Source organism: Acanthopagrus latus, chromosome 8, assembly GCF_904848185.1.
Source record: "Acanthopagrus latus isolate v.2019 chromosome 8, fAcaLat1.1, whole genome shotgun sequence".
NCBI classification, from domain to species: domain Eukaryota; kingdom Metazoa; phylum Chordata; class Actinopteri; order Spariformes; family Sparidae; genus Acanthopagrus; species Acanthopagrus latus.
The window spans coordinates 26,629,974-26,649,711 of NC_051046.1; the positions used below are offsets into that span (position 1 = coordinate 26,629,974).

Sequence of the window (19,738 nt, forward strand, 5' to 3'; positions counted from 1 at the left end):
TTGATGCCAGCACACAAATCTCACAAAAGAGACAAATGCAAGCTCTTCTACTAATCCTTCGGTCGGGAACACTTTGTGATGTTGTTTTTATAACACATACCTATAACTGCAGTCATGAGTGATTATGTGATTATCGTGGAAACTCCTTGGTCTCATGACGCCAGCTATTGACAGTACTGCGCCATGGTGGACTCAAAACGCAACCGGTGTTGGTTACTTCGCGGCAGATGCCAAAACAAAACTGGATCTGAGCCGTAACACAGCGGTCACATATCTGGTGGAATCGTGGGGTTACTCCCACTTTCCAGCTTGTAGATTAAATTTACTTTTTAAGTTACTTGTAGATGTAGATATTAAAATGTTCATAGTATGGTGTACTACGAAGCTTAGTGGTGGTGACAATGAAGGCTTGCCAAGACGATGTAGTTCATGACATGACATAGCTAATATTGGCTTTTTACCTCTGGCGATTGCAATTACACCTCAAATATCATAGAAGTGATGTATATGTGAAGATTATCTCACTGAACAAAACATGCAAGTATCATAAACTCATGTTTGCCACAGAGCTCATTTTCTGCAATAATCCAAAAATGTAAAAAGCCTATAGCTTTCTGATGAGATAACCAGGGCAATGGTAACTTCCAGGATAGCCTATAAAAATACCTCATCCCTGCTGCACTCTCTATATACTGTATCTGGCTCTTTGGGAGCCAAATGCTTCCCTTTAACAATCAGCTTGTTGCTCTAATTTCTTGTTGGTACAGCAAGTAGCTGGATGTGGTTTCATAAGAACTCCGTACTGTAGCTCAAAACAGCTGTTCCTGGAAACAACACTGTTGATAAAGCTGAGATTGAGGCAAGATGTTGAGAGGCAGGATATAAAACAAAAATGATTTAAAGTTACATGGCGCTAAGAAGAGGTGAGATGTCGTCAGTTGATATTTTTCATGTGAGCAACCAATTTTACTTTGAATGTAGTGATTTTAACCATTCTTAATATTAAAAAAAATGACCGTAGCAGCTTAAAATCCCGTAGTTTGAACCTTTGCTTGGCTCTGTTCAGCCTTAATATCACCCGGTAAAGCAGCTGTATGGTGCATTTGTCATATCTGTCATGTTGCTGCCACACATTGATTTCTCTAAAAGGATTTGTTGCCCACTGTCATGAGGATACATTCCATCCCCAGTGACATAACACAATGTTATCCCACATATTAAGATAATCCTGAGGGAGAGGCACAAGGTTTAACCTTATGAAATAAAGAAAGATTTTTTTTTTGTACTATGAGCAAGCAGGGGGGATTACGCCGCTATAATATAATTTTTTGGCTACGTCTTGACTCAGGCTGGTGGACGGGCCCATGCTAATCCTGGATCATAATGCGGTCGTAGCATTAGCTAATGAAACCAAGAGGAAAGTCGGCAGCGAGTGAAAGCCACACACGGTACTCTACTGACATGCAGTGAGCACATTAGAAATACAAGCTCTCTCCCTCTCTCTCTCTCTCTCTCTCACTCTCTCTCTCACTCTCTCTCTCTCTCTCTCTCGCTCGCACACACACACACTCTACTTGTGTGTAAACTGTTAAATACAGTTCCACACTGCAAGTACAACTTGCTCACTTTATTACAAATTTGTCTGCAGCAGCGTTGACTCTGGCACAGTAAATGAAGCGGGTTCATTTGTAGTTTTGCGCGCACACACACACACACACAGATATACAGGCGGAGAGAGAACCCCAGCGGTCCTCTCTCCACCTTAGTAACAGCAGACTGGCAAACTAGCCCCTTCCTCACAGAAGGCCCCCTATTGGTTAACCAGTGCTCTGTTGCTAGGGAACAGCTTATGCCTTGCTTCAGTGGTGGCCAATCGGTGGGTGTATGTCAGTGACAAGGGGGCGGGGGGTGGTTGGAGGTGGGGTGTATGTGTGTTTGTGTGTGTGTGTGTGTGTGTGTGTGTGTGTGTGTTTGCAGCCGCAGAGAAGCAAGTGAGATTTGTGTAAGGCAGGTTCACAGCAGACACAGATACTATCACACTCATAAATACACACAGGGAACGCTGCAAACACCGAGGGAACACAGACACACACAGAATATCTATCTCTCTATCAGTCACTCAAACTTTTTTTTGGACTTGGTCCTTTTTGTGCAAGATGGCAACACAAAGTGCATCATACAGAAACAAAAAAAAAGATGCTTACTCTTTAAAGGTATCCATTACGGCATGAAACCCCTGTACCAAAATAGCTCTGCACCCCTTGTGTCCACTCAAAGACATCAACTAGTCGTCATCATGGAACACAGAAATGAACCTCTGTGCATCCCAAAGGCTCATATTTACAGGAACAACACTGCAGTACGATGTGTCCCCAGACAACCGAGCCCTTCACGGTCCACAATAACAAAAACTAACATGATGACAAACAGATCTGAAGAATAGTGAAGAGACGGATAAGTGAACGTGAAAGGCCAATGCAAGATACATGAGCAAAAATTAGCAGGAACACATCTTAAAAGCATCTTTGACATGCTACTTGAAAACCAATCGCAGAATCTTACAATACAAAGATTCATATGCTGCCAAATGGTCAGCACACATGCTGCCGCATTTTGGCCAGTCTGCAGCTTGTCTTAAGCTTTCTTGGGTGGACCACAAAAGAAAGCATGACTGTACTGTAGTCAAAGCGGTTGATGCATAAAAGAAAAGCATGCATAGGTCCTTTGGTATCTGCATTGGAAGCAATATGGCAGTGCCTGTTCAGTGTTTCCTGAGACGATGAAAGGCTTTGCTGGTGATATTTTCAAAATTCAGATGAGGATCAGAAAGCAGACCGAGGTTACCAGCTTGGGGCTTGATTTTAAATCAGTGCACAACTTCTGTCTCGGAGCCTGTACTCTAATTAATAGATCCATTGTGGGAAGGTTTGTGACATAAAAGAGCAGACATGATGAATATGTTTGGAGTTACATCACAGAGTCATATGGAATTTATAGCCCAGTAGCCCGAGGGATTATGTCCATATTGGCCGATACCACACACACACGCACACACACACACACACAGATGATTTTTTCATCCAATGCCAGTGTTCAGTGCCAATGCTGGAAGTGGTGTGCCCTTTATGTAGTCAGGCAGATTGTTAGGGCGTGGAGGTGGGGGTGGTATGGTAGATGGTGGTGTTCCATGTCACCTTCATGCAGGAGAGCCGGGGTCTCATCCCATACTTGCACTTAATGTTCACCGTAGTCGTGACCACAAACTTTCTCTAACCATAACCAGATATTTAAGTTGCCTAACCCTGCAGAAACATCCAATAGCTACATGTGGTTTGGTCTAAATAAAACAATTCTTTTAAAGTCAGAACAGCTGGTCCTAAAATGGAGCCTTGGGGCAAGAAAAAGAACAAAGTCATTGCATAGTCTCTGCCGGACAGACATGTTGGAAGTCTACATTTAAATGCCTAAATACGACTTGAGTTGTGTGCTTACATTATCTCAGATGTTTCCAACAATGTTGAAACCAAGAAAATCCCAAAGTTTGCTCTGGGATAATGTAGGGAAGGAAGTTTGCAATGTCACAAATCCTCAAGTGTATAAAACTTTTGAATGTTAACTCGTCCGTCATTGTCACGCCACATAGATTTTCGTCAGCAGTGGTGGTTGTTACAAAGTTTAAGCACAGGATCATTTATGTTTATTCTCGTTACAGTGAGGAGTGTTTGCTGTCCCAAAACAGCCAGATTACTTTATTGTACATTAGCAATAAGCTAGCAAGCAACAACAAGCAATGAGGGTTACAACACTCACGACTCCTGCTCTCTCTCTTCTTTTTCCTCTCTCTGTAGTATTGCAGTCGCAAAGTAAGGTACACTTCTCCTTCAGATCCAGTAGGCAGTTAGCATTACAGTTGCTGCAGTCTGGTTGATAAACAGGAGTGAAGATAAATCCAAATTCAAACACCAAAGTTAATCTCTGAGCTCTCCTCCTGTTGGGAAACGGCTCCGGATTAGAGCACAGTCCAATGTGACTCTGAGGTTTGTTCCTCCAGTTGGTCTGGCTCTGCACCCAACTCTCTCCTGGAGGGCTGGCTGGCTCTGAGCAGCTGCAGTGGCTCCGCCCCCCACACCACCACACTCTTGCCAGAAGCGACTCAATACTGACAGGCTCCGAACAACAGATTTAGATATTGTGCACTAGAACTAATTTAGAACTGCCTCCCATATCTCTGCATGTTTATAAGAGTAAATACAACATGCTAAAGCGTATCACAAGTAGCATTTTTGTTGTCTCAGGTGTGTTGAGGATGTAAGCCAGGACAAACATGTTTTTCCTCTCAGTTTCAGACAACTCACGCGATAAGTTCAACAGTCACAAAGCAGCATAAGCATTTATTTCATCTAATTTCTGGACACGTGAAGTCTAATATTTGGGCTTCTTTTATCTCTGTTTAAGTCTTCAATATGTGGTTCTTGGGCTGCTTTATATGTTTGTTTTTTGCCTACTAGCTACTAACTTTCTTTGCCATTTAGTGCTGGGCAGGTAGAGTACAGCTGGTTTATCACAGCTTGTTTGCTGAAAGCAGCTGCCTGCTTCTGCTTGATGAGAGCGGTCAACAATACTGTCAATATGTGGGCAATAAAAGAAAAGATTAGCTAAAAAAAAAAAAAAAAAGAAAGCTCTGTAGAGTTGAAGAGTCATAGACTGTTTGTTGCTGCGAGTGGCTTTTTTAACATTACACACAGTAGTAGTTGCTCAAATTGTTTTTTCCAATGATTTAACCGGATAAATGTTTGCAATTGGCCAGAATTTAGCCTGAAGAATCTAAGTTACTTCTCTTCAAGAGCTATTCACAATGGCAGCTCCCAGTGGCGGGGGGAAGATGCCAGTATGCAAGAAAAAATATTTACTCTTTGCCAGCACTTCATCTTCAGCATAATAAGCATTCTGTTATAAAATTAGGGGTTTGGTGGGGTCAAGGGAGCTGGTGAAGAGACTGAGTTGCATTTCACTGCTAATTACAAAAAAGTGCTTCATATTAGATTCAAGCAAATGGAAAAGAATGCTAAATGGGATTCTCACCATTTTTACTGCGATGATAATCTGCGCTCTCTGCATTTTTATGATTTCCCACCAGGAGGATTAAAAACAAACTGTTGCAGTTGATGTGTACTTGAAAAGTAAATAGTTGTGAAGAGGGCAAAGTAATATGAATATAATTTGGTGTTTTTGACAGTAAATATGCAAATGAATTAAGTCATATTTGAGGATTGAAGAGATAATTCTAGGAAATACTTATATCAGAGTTGCATATTATAGATAAATTATTACATGTATAAAATACATGGGTAGATCTGCTTAAAATCTATCAACTTAAACCACAGCCCCCCCCATATATTTCCTTATATAAAAAGAAAAAAGAGTAAGTAAGTAATAGTAATAAGTATAATGATGTATGTGATTGCGCCTCCTTTTGTTCCTGATGTTGAGGGCAGATTAAACCAAACCAAAGTCCAGGTCACATTTGCCAAAATTGGCCAAAAAAAAAAAAAAAAGCTGAAGGAAAAGACTAAATTGAAAAAGCATGATAGATCTCCTGAAGAGGCAGAGCTGATCGCTTAGACCTGAGAGTATCTGTGTGGTTTACGAATTGAAAATACTAATTATGAATGATCACGCTCCACCCACATAAAGGAAGTAATTACACTGAAAATGTAATTTAATTATTCACATATCAGCCAACCAATCGTAAACAGTAGAAACTGCAGAGTCAAAACCAGAGAAAACAGGTATGATTCTCTCTAAGTCAGGAATGGTACTGCAGTGCGTGGATACATAAAAAGCACACACTTTCACACTAAATCAAGATAGAAAACGCTGATTATCAGAGGATTTCACTGTCCTGGTCTGGTAATCATCTATGACACAGATCTGAGATAAGCCTATCACCGGATTGATCAGCAGAAACCTTGTTAGCAGCCACTCTGGACAGATTCATTTACAACAATGTTGCACTGATGCTGCTTAATACCAGAGTAGTGTTACTCAGAGTCCCATTTCCCCTCTCCCACTGTAGCTGTTGTTAAAATTATTTTAGAGGTAGACTTAATTAAAACCATAGGTCTTCTGCACCTCCTCTTTTGGTAAATCCTTTAATAAGACTGAAATACACTCTATATCAGTATCGTAAAATGTGTCATATTCAAGCAAGGAGATTATTTGTAAGGCATTCTCCGAGGGGGTAAAAAACTGCTGCATCAGTGATAATGTCAGTGAATATACTGGGATCACTTTCACCTATTTACCCACAGTGGACAGGTGGTCAGAAAGACTGGCCTTCACCCACATGACCCAGGTTGTCACCAAGCATCTGCTTAAGTGTCATCGAGCAAGGCGCTGACTCCCCACTAGCTCCAGGCTGCTGTTCTGCAGCAGAGCTTGCCCTCTGACCTCACTCTGTCAGAGAAGGTGGGCTTCCCTGTGGGGTCAACACAGCATTGTTTCATTCAGCTAAAGATGCAAGTTGCTTTGTCATTATTGCACATTTATCGCCAGTGCTGCTGGGTATCTCCATACGCACTGCAAATCATAAACAGCTTTACAATTTAGGGCTTTTTTGTGCCATTTATCCAGAGACCAACAACATAATTCTTGCTAGAAAATAAGAAAGAGTGATAACTGAATCTGTTATGTGATTATTGGAATGGCTAGTGGTGCAGCTCTTTAAGGGATTTCTCCTTATTTATCTAATTTCCGTCTAACATGTTGCTTTTACCTGTGGTCTTGACATGTAGTCTTTAGTGTATTATATATCAATTTGTCTTTTATCATTGATATGCTGGCTTAATGCTTTTTTGAAACCAGGGGATTTTTTTTTATTTAGCTATTTGAGATGACATTGTTGCCTTACTGAGATTACTTGTTGTAATCTTCTTGTTGTTGAGTCTCCTCTGTTTTGTTGCTTGTTTGCCTATTTTGGATGCATTTAAAACTGATTTTGAAAAAGAGAGAGCGGTCAGGTCACTCAGTGCAGCCTGAAGTGTGGTGTTTTTCTGCACATCATATGAACTATTTTGGCATGTGGTTTACATTTCACATTTAGGGCATTCAGCTTCTTTTTTTTTATGTCCAAAGTGACTTACAGCAATTCATACAGACATTCATACACTGATGGCGGTGGATGCCAAGCAAGGTGCCGACTATTAGATGATAGTTTAGTTCTAAACATTATATTGTTCATTGCTCTGGTCGTTAAAACCAGTGTGATCATTTACCTATTTTCAGCTTCACCCACTGCCTATGAGTGTGACAACCTCCTTACCATGACATGCCTGTGTGGGTTACAGTGCTGGCTCCGCTGAATCAGTCCACACTAAACATGATAGTGGCCGAATGAAAGCTGTCTTTGACTTTTAAAGAAAAGGAAGAACAAAAAGTTTTTACTGTGTAATTAAATGTTAATTTCATTTATTAAAAAAATATAAGTTAGGAAAGTACATGTTCTCCTGGTCATTTAGGATGGGTCGATTGGACAAGTACGGGCTCTTATCTGTTAGACCCATCCACCCGCTGTACACACATGAAATTCAAATCCCTCAAATTAAGTTATGTAACACTTATGACAAAGACTTTGTCATCTGAAATGACATCAGTGCACTGAAACAGTAAACTTAACAGAGAATTTAATTTAAAAAAAAATGAATAACAATAAAATATGATAAAATATATGCATTATATTCTCTTAAAAAGTGTTTTGAAATTGTCGCGTGTTGGGCACAGTAGACACTGATACTGATTTATCTGTGAGGTCTGCGGATAACATCGGCTCTATAAAATCCTATTTGTAACTGTGAATCATTGGTAACCCTGGTTTTGCCATGGAAACACATTTTTTTTTTTTTTAAAGTATTTTTTTGGCCTTTTTCTGGCTTTATTGATAGTGCAGATGAAGAGTTTGACAGGAAACAGGGTAAGAGACAGGGAGTGACACGCAGCAAAGGGACCCGGGCCGGGAGTCGAACACGGGTCCGCTGCAGAGCCTCGGCTCATGGGTCGCGCGCGCTACCAAATGAGCTATGCGGCGCCCCATGGAAACACATTTTAAAGTTGCTGCACACATACTATTTCTAAAGGAATATGGACAAGGTAGAGTGAGGATTGGTAACGTAGGCTGATTTGTGTGTGTACCCAATACTGAGAAAAACAGGTGGGTTTCTCTTCCACACATCTGAAGAGAACATCAGTCACTGCGGCTGAAATTGACTCAGAAAAAAAAGCTCTGAATTTGTTCGTTTTAGCATCACACAGCGGCACTGAAAGCCAGTATCAACATTTATACAATACAGGGGAATACTACTGCTGTCGGGTGAAAACCTGGCATCTTCAAAATGTCAGAGCATTGTATTGAACCTGGCACCCATGTGTTGGAGTTCATCTGATTTTTTTTTGAAAGGTTCTATAAACCCCAGGGCTGTGGGATTTTCTGACCCACTAAAAGAGCCGGATCCAGCTGAAGTGACAGTTAGCACAATTTACCTGACAGCAGTGGGATGAGTGATGTGCGTGCAGTTGTGCGAGTTTGAATAAATGTTTAAAATGATTTAAGCAGCGAGAGTTCAACAAGTTCCTATGAATACACTGATGAAAAAGAGGAGAATGATGTGATATGTTAAAAATGTTAGTTTGGACCTTTAAACTGTGTTAAAGCGAAAGCCTCTACCACCCACACTGAACAGCAGGTTGGACTGCAGGTTTAAGGTTCCCCTGACACTGAATCTACTGGCGTATTAACGACCAACTGTGGTAATGAAAGCTTTCTTGGCTGTTCGGTAAAGACATAAATATGACTGTGTGGATTTGAATGCATTAGCAGGTGTGTGTGTCCTTATTATTGACACTCTCGCCTTCTCTTTCTCTCTCTCTCTCCCACGCAGGCCTACAGCTCTATCCTCGTTGTCATGGTGATTCTGCTCAACATTGGAGTGGCTATTTTGTTTATCCACTTTTTTATTTAAAGACAGCATTGCTTTCAGAGTCAGCCTATCTATGCTACAACAACTATAAATTCATATGAGTATTACGACAAAATCTGCTGCTCCTTCGTGTTCCTGCCGAGAGGACTGCACCCGGCTGACGGAAGACCAGGACCCACGGAGGGCTCCGGCATCATTTTTTGGCTAAAGGTGGCGAAGCTGGTCTAACCTCAGCTGAGCTTGGTCCAGAGATGCTGTAGTGCGTAGCCAAAAGAAATGGACGGCACAGGGGTGAGACAGTCCAGGTGACTGGGCTACAGGGAGATAACATAGTCCAGGGACTGGACTCAAGTGAGCTTCAGTAGTTCACATATAGACTCAAATGGGCTGAACTGGTCTGATCCCCAGGCCTTGAGAGCTGCAGCTGGCATTACAGCAAGATGTCTGCTTCCACTGTCTGCAGACAGGACTGACGAGACAGACTTTTTCATCTTCAAATCATAGTTTTCAACAGATTTGTAACTTATAATTTATTTATTAACATTTTCTCTCATGTACAATATGTTGATGGATATATTCTTTATTTTGTAACCCTCCACCCCTCTTTATACAACTCCTGCCTTTTGGTTCCTCCACCTGCCCAGGTGTTGTTACTGATGGCTTAAGGTGTGTGTTCCTGTGTGTGTGTGTGTGTGTGTGTGCGTGTGTGTGTGTGTTTTTATGTAAGACTCAGAGCTGGTGAGTGTGTGCTTCCTGCATAATGGCTGATAGCCCCCTGTCCCTCTCATTCATCAGACCCCACTCGGATACCTGTCTCCTCTCATTCTTTGTCTCATGCTGAGATTGAGAACATGTATGTGTGTGTGTGTGTGTGTGTGTGTGTGTGAGTGTGTTTGTGTGGTCTCCAAGTAACTCAGTGGCCTTTCATGCTGTTCATGAACTTTAGCAGAGCATCTCATGAGGACACAGTCACTGCTCATCCACATCTAGCCTTCTAGCATCAGCTGACAGCTGTGCTCTCTCTCCATTTCTCCCTCCTACTCTCTCCCACCTCCACACACACCAGTCAGAGGATGGAGCTTCCTCTGAGTTGGTGGGAGTTCAAGAAAGACTGTCCTTGGCAAAGCCATGCGCCTACTGTACCACTAGCGGAGGTATTCAGAGGTGGTGCTGCATTCACCGAAGAAAAGCCTGGATGTGCAACAGCAGAAATATCATGTTGATACATCAGTGTCTCCTGCTGCTTCTTTCAAAACTTAACCTGACAAGACAATTACTACATCTTTTATACTATACTTGCAAGATGTCTGAAAAAAAAAAATCCTAGTCGCCACTTGCTTTGCTTTTGTAGCCCAAATTGATAAAAGTACAACAATGCATGCATATGTACTGTAATATCTTAGTTGTGCGTTGAAACTGAAAGTGGAAGAAGCTTCAGAAGCACATGCGACATGTTAAGTTTTGATAGGAGCAGCATCTGGAAAGAAGTCTATCTGGCACTGATGATTAAACTTTAGAGTCCAAATGTCTTTCATGGACTGATATCTATCGTTTTTCTGGGTTAAATGAAACCTCTATGTGGAGCCAAGTGATACTCCAAGCAGTCTGACAAGAACTTCCTCTGAAAGGATTTTAGTGAAATGATGCAAGACTGTTGTAGTAGAAGCAAACAGTGGCCATGATCAAGGTCAGAGGATTTAACGCCTCCATTCCTCAGCCTCTCCTCCACCGACTCAAGACCCTGAATGATAAACACACAAACTAAAGTGCAGTCACAAATATCAGTCACAATTTGTCTATTTTTATAGTCCAGTGAAGACACTGTTTGTGTGTGTGTGTGTGTGTGTGTGTGTGTGTATGTGTGTGTATGTGTGAAACCCATCTGGCAAACCAGCCTCTGTGTTTGTTTGCATGTGTTCACATGAACGCACATCAGAGTGTCTGAAAATGTGTGTGCATCCTCCTTCTTCCACGTGATGGGGTGGCTGAGCCCGCTGCCATCGGTAACAACTTCCATAGGGCAGGAAGGCTCGCTGTTGTTTTTTCTGTCCAACAGCGTTTCTCAAACTACGGATTGAAACACAAACTTGGCTGTAGGCTCATTTCCGGTGTTTCCCCACAAGTACAGTCTAATGTGCCTGCACCCTGAGAGGCAGAACAATATATTTTCCTTTCATTTGGGTCCCAGACTGAAGCTCTGCTGTATGCCATCAGCCTGGTGACGATGCCCTGCGCCACCCTGTTAGTCCGCAGCATGCTACAGCATGCCAAGCTCTCTCTCTCTATAGTTTGACTCTCCTTTCCTTCTTTCTTTCTTTCTTTCTTTCTTTCTTTCTTTCTTTCTTTCTTTCTTTCTTTCTTTCTTTATGTTTCTGGGAATTACTCTGCTTTGTTTTTGAGTTATGTGGAGAAAATAATGAAAGTGTTTGAAAGAAAATGACTCTTGGCTCTTGTGTTTTTAATAATGTCTCTCTCTTTGTGTTGCTATGTTGTGTTTTCGTACTTTCCTAGTGTGTGTTAGGAGGCAGCATCCCTGATGCAGAGAGGGAGTGGTACAGGCCCCAAAGGGAGGGGTATGGTTGCTATAGAAACCTTAACTGAATTTTCCTCCGTCACTGATGGGGCGGGGCCGGTAGTTGGGGGCGGGGCTTACCTCCTAAGGCCAATGTTGTCAATGAGAGGGAGGATGGAGGGAGGCTGTGTTGATGGAGTGGAGGAGACAGTAGAGAAGGACAGGGTGGTGGGGGGGGGGAGCAAGAGCTAATACAAATGAAGTCATTTAAAACTGTGTTTAATCAACATGTTTAAAGAAATTTTAGTGTGTGATGTTTTTTATCACCTGTGAGGAGGCATGCACGGTCAGGCGTCATGATGGATGTAACAGCAGGTCCATCAGCAAAGTGTGCCTCTGCATCATCAACATGGACGTCTGGCGCCATCATCTGGTCCTTGATGTGAACTACAAAACTAGAGCATCAAGGGGCTTCAAAGAAGGACACTGAGGAATTCAGATACTAAATAACTATAAACATAATGGGTATTATCGCTGCTGCCATGTACGACACGAAGTATGTCTGTCTCTACAGCTGCCTGAGTGAATCTCCAGCCGGTCTGACGTTCTGAAATTAAGTGACCACATCTTTCATCCATCGCCAAAACTACAGTATATTTCTATACACAATCCTTTAATACTCATTGCTGTGCCTTTAAATGTCACTTTCCCTATTCATGGCGTTTCAAAACTGGTAATTACACTAGTCCTTTAATATTTCTATATCTGCATGTGTTTGTTTTTGTAATATTCAGCGGTGACCGTCTTGCTCGCTCACTCACTTTTTTTCCCCCCACGAGTTTCCCTTTTGTTTGTTTAAAGTATGTTCGTTGCAATCACATCTGAGAAGGCTAGCTAACTTATTAAACTCGAGTAGTAACGATACTAAAAATAAAAACTCCATTAATCCTCGACCATAACTTGTTTTATGCTGAGGCTATCATGCCAAATCTACGATAGCGCATCAGTTTGACGTGTATCTGGCACTTTAAAGCTCCATTAACCGAGCACAGTTATGTATGAGCGCATGAGAAAAAGATGTGAAATAGCAGGACAGCGGATATCCCTCGGAGCCAATCACGAGAGAGCTTTCGAATACAGACGGGGCTCGAAGCCAATTAGAGGACAAATTTCCGTACGAGGGGCTAGTCTTGCTGCCAGAGTTGGGATAATGTCATACACAGCTGCTTTTTTTCCCCCTCTGCATTTCAAGACTCATGGTAGAATTCAGGGAGCGTACAACTGTATTTTGCACGGAATTCATTCATGGACACCGGACAAAACCTCTAGTATCTGCTATTTTCTAAACCCACAGCGGCTTTTGACGAGGTAATGTCTTGAAAATATTATAATGTTAACTCCAGTGGCAGCAGCAGCAGCAGCTCCAAGCCACACTAGTTTTGTTCTTAAACTTTAACGCAAGCACAGCCTTGCTCGCGGTTAGGACTTCAGTCGTCAGCTCCTCGCAGAAGTTGTGGAAAACCATGAGGACCGGGGAACGGCTGTACAGGACGGGTTCGCTGTGGGACAGGAGAGCGAGGCGGCAAAGTTTCTGTCCGGCTCAGCGTCTCCTTGAATGGGACGGTGTGTTTTGATCCTGCTTGCCATTCTGCACGAGCTCTCTCTGTACCGTCAGGGGGGGCAGCGGTCCGACTGGCGGGGAGGGACACGGCGGAGCGGAGGGGCTCCTGGCTGTCGTACTGCCTGCTCAACCAAAACCAGACCACTTTTCATATGAGGCGATTTGGGGAGATTATGGTTGGGAAAGGCCTGCTGCTTTGTCGCTGCTGGCCCGCCAACACGGGGAACAACTGTTGTTTGTTTTATTTCACTGCTATAGCCACAGACAGTGGGACTGAAGGGAGACACAGCGTCACTCACTGGTTTGACTTCATGTTGATTAATGAGCTCTGACTTTACGAGAGTGAAGCTGCTCACGCGCGCCTGCGCATTTACGCACGCACGCAGACACGCGCTCCCTTTTGTTGTGAAGTTTACTTTCAGCTGAAAGTCTGCCATTTTAATTCCACTCATTGTCCAAACAAGTAAGTTCAAGTTGAGTTGCAGTGGAGGTGTGAGGATGGTGGAGAGCCGGAGCTGTGTCCAGAGGGAGGGGGTGTACCGCTGGTTCTCCTCCCTCACCTCAGCACAGAGGGCAGAGTTCCTATGCGGCCTTCTAGACCTCTGCGTCCCCATCGAGCTCCGCTTCCTCGGCTCCTGCCTGGAGGACCTGGCCCGCAAGGACTACCACTCCCTCCGGGATGCGGAGATCAAAGCCAACAACCCCACCGACCTCTCGGGCCTCACCAACATCACGGACGAGGTGGTGCGCAGCAAACTGCTGGTTTCCCTCGCCCTGCTGGGCTCGGACAACAGGGAGGCAGCGGGGGTCCTGTACCGGACCCTGACTCACATAGACACGGTTATCAATAACTACGGCCTGGCGTTGAACGACGGGAGGACGGAGGAGCAGTTCCTATTACTGTTCACCATGGCCTCTCACCACCCGGCCTTCAGCTTCCACCAGAAGCAGGTGCTGAGGCAGCAGCTCGGCCAGATCCAGGACATCCTGCAGGTGAGAAGGATGCTCCAAGTGGAGAGCCACTGAAAGTTCATACCTGAACTTCACAGGGCCCCAGGTGACCGACTGCACTTAATAAGATCAGATAAGATAAAATCATCAACCCCTATCAGACCACCACATTTTTCTAACTGAAAAATATTCTGCGTGTGAAATAATGGTTCTACTAGTAAATTACATTTGTCAATAAAATAATCTTATCTATACTAGTTGAATGAGAGTAGAAAATACCTTCTACGTAAATGTAAAAGTGAGGTCAAGCAACCTTTGGAAAGTACATAATGTACCTTAGGAGAAACTCATGAGACACAAATGTACCGTACGTCTTCTCTTATTTCTCACTTGAAATGACACTTTCTCGGCATTTAAATGATCAGACACAGGCTTTGTTTCACACAAATACTATGAAATCTAAATGTAAGTACAGGGGTGCAGACTGTACCAGGTGATGAAAGTGGAACATAGATATATGTGTTCTCATGGCATTACAGTCTTATGAGTGTAAATGGCATAACAATAAAACAAAAAGTAGTAAAAGTCCTACTCAGTGGCTGACTGAGAACATGTGGTGGGAGCCCACTGACCGAAAGGTTGGATTAAAGAGCTCATAAAGCAGGTGAGATGACTACATGCTGCTGCTGGCTGTTGCTATGCTATGAATCCACATCTCTCTGACATAATGCCTTCTTCAGGATGAAAGAGTCCCATAAATTTAGACCACTGGGCATTGTTAACCAGTGCAGGGTGCTTTGATTTATCACTATGTCAAGGCCATCCATCAGGCCCCTGGCCACAGGTGAGCTGTTCACCTGCTCCAGAGGAAAGGAAAAGTCATAACAGCAGGTGAAATTCAAACTAATTTTAGGGTCTCTAGGTGGTTAACTGAGGAAATATTTTAAAGAGCAGAACAGCACTCTGACATGTTACCTATACACCAAAATTACAGGTAAGACCGTCAATGACAGGCTGCCTCAGTCATGTGTTATTCAGTGGTGAACAAGGAAAATGACATGCTTTGGCATGCAGTGTTTACAACATTGACAGCTGAGATCAGACCAAAGATGTATTTCTATTGAATTATTTTAAAGATTGATTTATGTATTTTTAAACCAATCATCTTGATGGCGTCTTTGATAAATTGCAGTTCTGTCATGCATCTCTCACCAAATGTAATTTAATGGCTCTCAATGCTGCAGTGTTTAGTCTATCATAAGAAAATATCAGCTCAGAAACAACTAAAATAAACGGGCTACATCTCCTACATTTTTGGCAAACATTGGAACAGTCATTCATGTCTAACATTTAATTCCCATGCTCCATTTGCTCTGGAGACCCTGGTAAACAGCTCAAAACCAAACCTAACATTGGTTTGTCACCGAATAAATATACAGTCTTCTCTAATTTTATGATAATTAATAGATATGGAACTTATGACATGTTTGGTACATCCCCCATAGAAACTGCCTGTACAGACGATGTATGTTTGGGCTCTCAGTGTCTCAGCTAGTAAACACTGATAAGACAATTGCTCTTCATTTACTTCATAATCTGTAATTGATGTTGACAGTAGTTTTACATACACCTCTCAAAATGGTGGACTTAGATTTGTAATTGACCCCATCAGGCAGGACATGATGTACATTCCTTTGAACTGAACAGAATATATTTGTTTTTGCTTATCACATAAAACAGTGTGAAATTATATAGTGTGTGAACTACATCAAATTTTGACTCTTTGAGTGATTTATTGGCCTTCTCTGAAATTCACGCTTCTGTCAATTGTAACTACACTGCACAAGGCAGCAAGATGCCTTTTTTGTCTCCCCTTGATAAAAAAAGAGTAGACATTGTAAGCAGAAAAGGGGATGACCCAACTGCCAATCTTGCTGTGTTTCTGATTCTGGCATCTTTTGAAACACGTTACAGGTGAGCAGTGGAGGAGGAGGTGGAGCGGGGGAGGCTCAAGCAGCGGTCCCTGGTGGAGATCGAGCCGCCATCTGTTATGCTCAGCGACACCACCACTATCACCATCAGACTATGTCCCTGCCTCTGGCCTCTTTGTCCCCCACTGCCTGCTCCCTGCCTGATGCCAGTGCTGCCTACCTGCCTCTGTCGGCCTGCAAACCCTGCCACACACATTGCACCTGCTGGCACAAGGTAGGGAGCATCACAGCCAGACTTTAGTGGGCTTTGTTGAGTCTTTGTACATTTAATATTGGAGTGAGCTTCAGTTCTTAAAGAAATTATATAGATGTGTTTCCATTGAGAGGATTTCACTGATGGGTCTTAGCAGTGTCATTCTTACAGGGAGTATGTGCAGAGTTTTCTGCAAGTGAAATTTGGACTGGATTTAAATTAACATTGTGAAATTTCTGCTGCTTGAGGTCCTGCAGTCAAACAATGAAAACGAAAGAGGTGATTTTAACAAGAAGTCATTTATGCCGGCAACATGTCTGATCTAACACCTGGCGTTTACCCGGTGACCAAATGAAATGTAGGTAGCTTGATCCATACAGTTTATGGTTTTCTCTGGGTTTAGCATTTAGGATAATGTTAGTACACAACTCAACAAAACAAGTAACAGAGGGTGAATCATTTTTTTTATTTTGGCAGAGATGTTACATATTAAAGAGTTCATGTTAAACACATTTTTTGAATAATAATCACATTTTGTTGACGAACAAAAGATGACAAGATGAAAAGACTGCCAGTTGGCACTGGCACATATTTTTGAAATACAAAATTTTATTAACTGAGCAATTTTTATGAGGAAGAAAATGTATTCAACACATTTGTTAAACTACAAATGTACACTTTATCGGCCCATTATTCCTGATAATGCAACGACCTGCACAAGGAGCACTCAGTTAGATGTTCTCCTGACCTTGATATTTCCAGTATTTTGGCCCAGATTTAACAGCAAGTGAAAAAAACAAACTATATGCAAGGTTAACATGCTGTATGATATGTGGTAAATATGGTGTGCTGTGGTGTCACACATAAAGTATACAGGGTATACATTAACCTATATAAGCAGTGAGCTGTAATTGCATATGTGTGCGCACAGGTGTACAACTGGGTGTATCAAACGTGTAGAACATGTGGGACTACAAACAAAAATGGCACTCAGTAGAGCGCACATCTCCACCAAGGCCCACAGTCCCCTTTAATTCAGTCAACCCGGATCCATTATCAATCACTGTAACCCTGCATCACCCTGCATTTTAAACCACCCATAACTGCTGAGCCATAATTTAAGCTCACCAGATCTGTAACTGCCAACCACCAGTATAACAAAACATTGCAGATGGAAACATGATCTCCATTGTATTGTGTAAAAAATGGTGGGTTGATTTTAAAAAAGGAGATCATGTTAAGGTCAAGCCAAATTTAAAAATGCCATAACCATTTTAGCTCAAATCCAGGGTCTAATTGTGCATGTATTCAACCATACACTCCCAAAAAATGACCCAAAAATTACTGTATCAAAATTCAGTCCTGTGTTCATCCTACAAAAAAATGTCACATCAAACCAATCCCAATGAAAAATAACTTGACATCAATCCATCAATCGATCTTTAGCTGTGAGTGGTGAGTGAGTGGCACAGAGCTAAGGCCTCACTGAGTGCTGTATAAAAATACTAATTTATAGCTTTATTCACTGATTTGGGTGAAACTGGATAATACGTTATGGAGACAATGTTATGGTATTATGGGGACTTAAAATGAAAACCAGTGAGAAAAAATGTCTGGATCCGACCCTGTATTCTAATCTGCACCAAAAGATGATGAGGTACATTCTGGGCCGAGACCCATCCTTCATCTAAGTTTGAAGGACATCTGTCTGAAATCACTAGTTGTATAATCCTGCTCACAAACCAACCAAGAAACCAACCAACACACAGACATGGATGAAAACATAACCTACTTGGTGGAGGTGACAGTGACGTGTTGTCAAGATCATAAATTCCCTGTTCCACTGGAATGAGTGTGTTGACTTTCACCTTTTTATGACCAGTTTAATGACTAGTCTAAAGCTAGTGGAGCTGGATGTGGAGTTTGAACCACCAACCTTCTTTCTGGTAATCCCTGTCATGTGATCAATGTTTCGAAATGTGAAGACAGGCCCTCTTCTTGTAAAAAAAAAAAAAATACAATCCTCTAACAACACCATCAGTGGTCAACCAGAAATGTCCAAATATTTATGATAAAGTGGGACAGGAAGAAAAAGAGTGTTTACAACCAATTGTGGTCACTCTGCCTGGATGTGTTGTAATTAAAGGTGGATATAATAGGGGGAGAGAGGGGAGGGGATTTCCCGGTGATGCAGAGAGCTGAATGGTTCATTAACCTTCTGTTACAGTAACATGTGGGATCACCCTGCAGACATCTGAGGAGGGATTATTTAGAAACGAATATGGGCTTTGAGAGGAGAAAGAATCTTATGCTCTATTAATGCCAGCGGGATAAAGAGAGATGTGACAAGAAAGATAAAGAAGCCAGACTTTGGGTATTTTGTTCTTGTTCTTCTCACAGACGTAAACACACACTAAATGGTCACACAGAAGCAGACAGGCACACTGTTTAAACATGTGTGAGCAGTGAAGGGAAAGTACCCAGCTCAGAGAGGAGCGTTTGTATTTAGTGTTTTGTTGCCCTTGGCTCCTGCTTAGTGCAGGTCAGCACATTTCTCTATGCTGAAATCAACCCTCTGTGGTGTGTGTGTGTGTGTGTGTGGGTGTGTGTGTGTGTCTCCAGTGAATCCCCAGGAAGTTATAAATGCTCTCACTCTCTCTCCCTCTCTGGCTCTCTTTACTTCCCTCAGCGCTCTACAGGCAATAACAGGGTTTCACTGTAAACCAGAGCAGTCGTATACTTTATGTACAGTAGAGAAGGTTAAAGCCAAGCCTTCTGTCACGTATTGTAGATGTGTTTTTGAAACAATATTCACTCAAGGTCGTAATAGTGTGTATCTCCATTGTAAAAGGGTTAATGGTAGCTGCAACGTTAGTAGGCTGGAGGGAGTGTAACTGAAATAAGTGGTCCAGTAGCAGACATTGTTAAAGTTCCAAGTAATCAGTTGTGAAAGAAGTACACAAAACATATACTCAAAGCTGCAGAAATCAGTGTTTTCATCTTAACGAGAAGGTTTAACATGAACGTGTCTCTGCTCTTTAGTCTCTTTTGGCTTTTTGTTTTAGTCTCATGTTTCAAAACTTTACTGTTTTGCTTCACTCTCTCAGCTCTCATCAGCATCGTTTCTATTCATAGCAGACAACTTTGTCAAAGAGGAAGGGCTTTGATAGACTCACACCAAACATTAGACAAAGTTAGCGACTAGCTATAGAACGTATTGAAGCATTTAATACTTACTATAAAGAGCCAACTAAGAGAAGGGAGGCTACCTTTGTAGGATGCAGTATAGCAATATTTTGGTGCTCTGCAATATTGCATGAAAAATAAAAGGAATTTTCACATGAAAGCTTGAGTAGCTCTATGTGGAGATAATTAGTCAGTTGAGAATGATTAGGGTGATTTTGTAGAGTGAGGGAGTGACTTTTTCTCAAGATTCTCCAGAGTAATTTGGTTGCAGAACTTTACAATATGGGTCACACCAATGACAGCCAGCAGATC

General features: G+C 42.2%; 2 protein-coding genes across 3 annotated transcripts in view; both read left to right on the forward strand.

Moving 5' to 3' along the window:
- The window catches only part of jph3 (junctophilin 3), a 53,196-nt gene extending 41,852 nt beyond the window's left edge, over positions 1 to 11,344 (forward strand). Inside the window, exon 6 of the mRNA XM_037106942.1 lies at positions 8,934 to 11,344. Coding sequence (XP_036962837.1) covers positions 8,934 to 9,014 — 81 coding nt within the window. The 3' untranslated portion in view covers positions 9,015 to 11,344. The remainder of the gene's footprint in view (positions 1 to 8,933) is intronic.
- Positions 11,345 to 12,695: 1,351 nt separating this feature from the next.
- The window catches only part of zcchc14 (zinc finger, CCHC domain containing 14), a 28,125-nt gene continuing 21,082 nt past the window's right edge, over positions 12,696 to 19,738 (forward strand). For both annotated transcript variants that reach the window (XM_037106939.1, XM_037106940.1), the window contains exons 1-2: positions 12,696 to 14,098; positions 16,031 to 16,261. In XM_037106939.1, the coding sequence (XP_036962834.1) occupies positions 13,604 to 14,098; positions 16,031 to 16,261 (726 nt within the window). In that variant the 5' untranslated portion in view covers positions 12,696 to 13,603. The remainder of the gene's footprint in view (positions 14,099 to 16,030; positions 16,262 to 19,738) is intronic.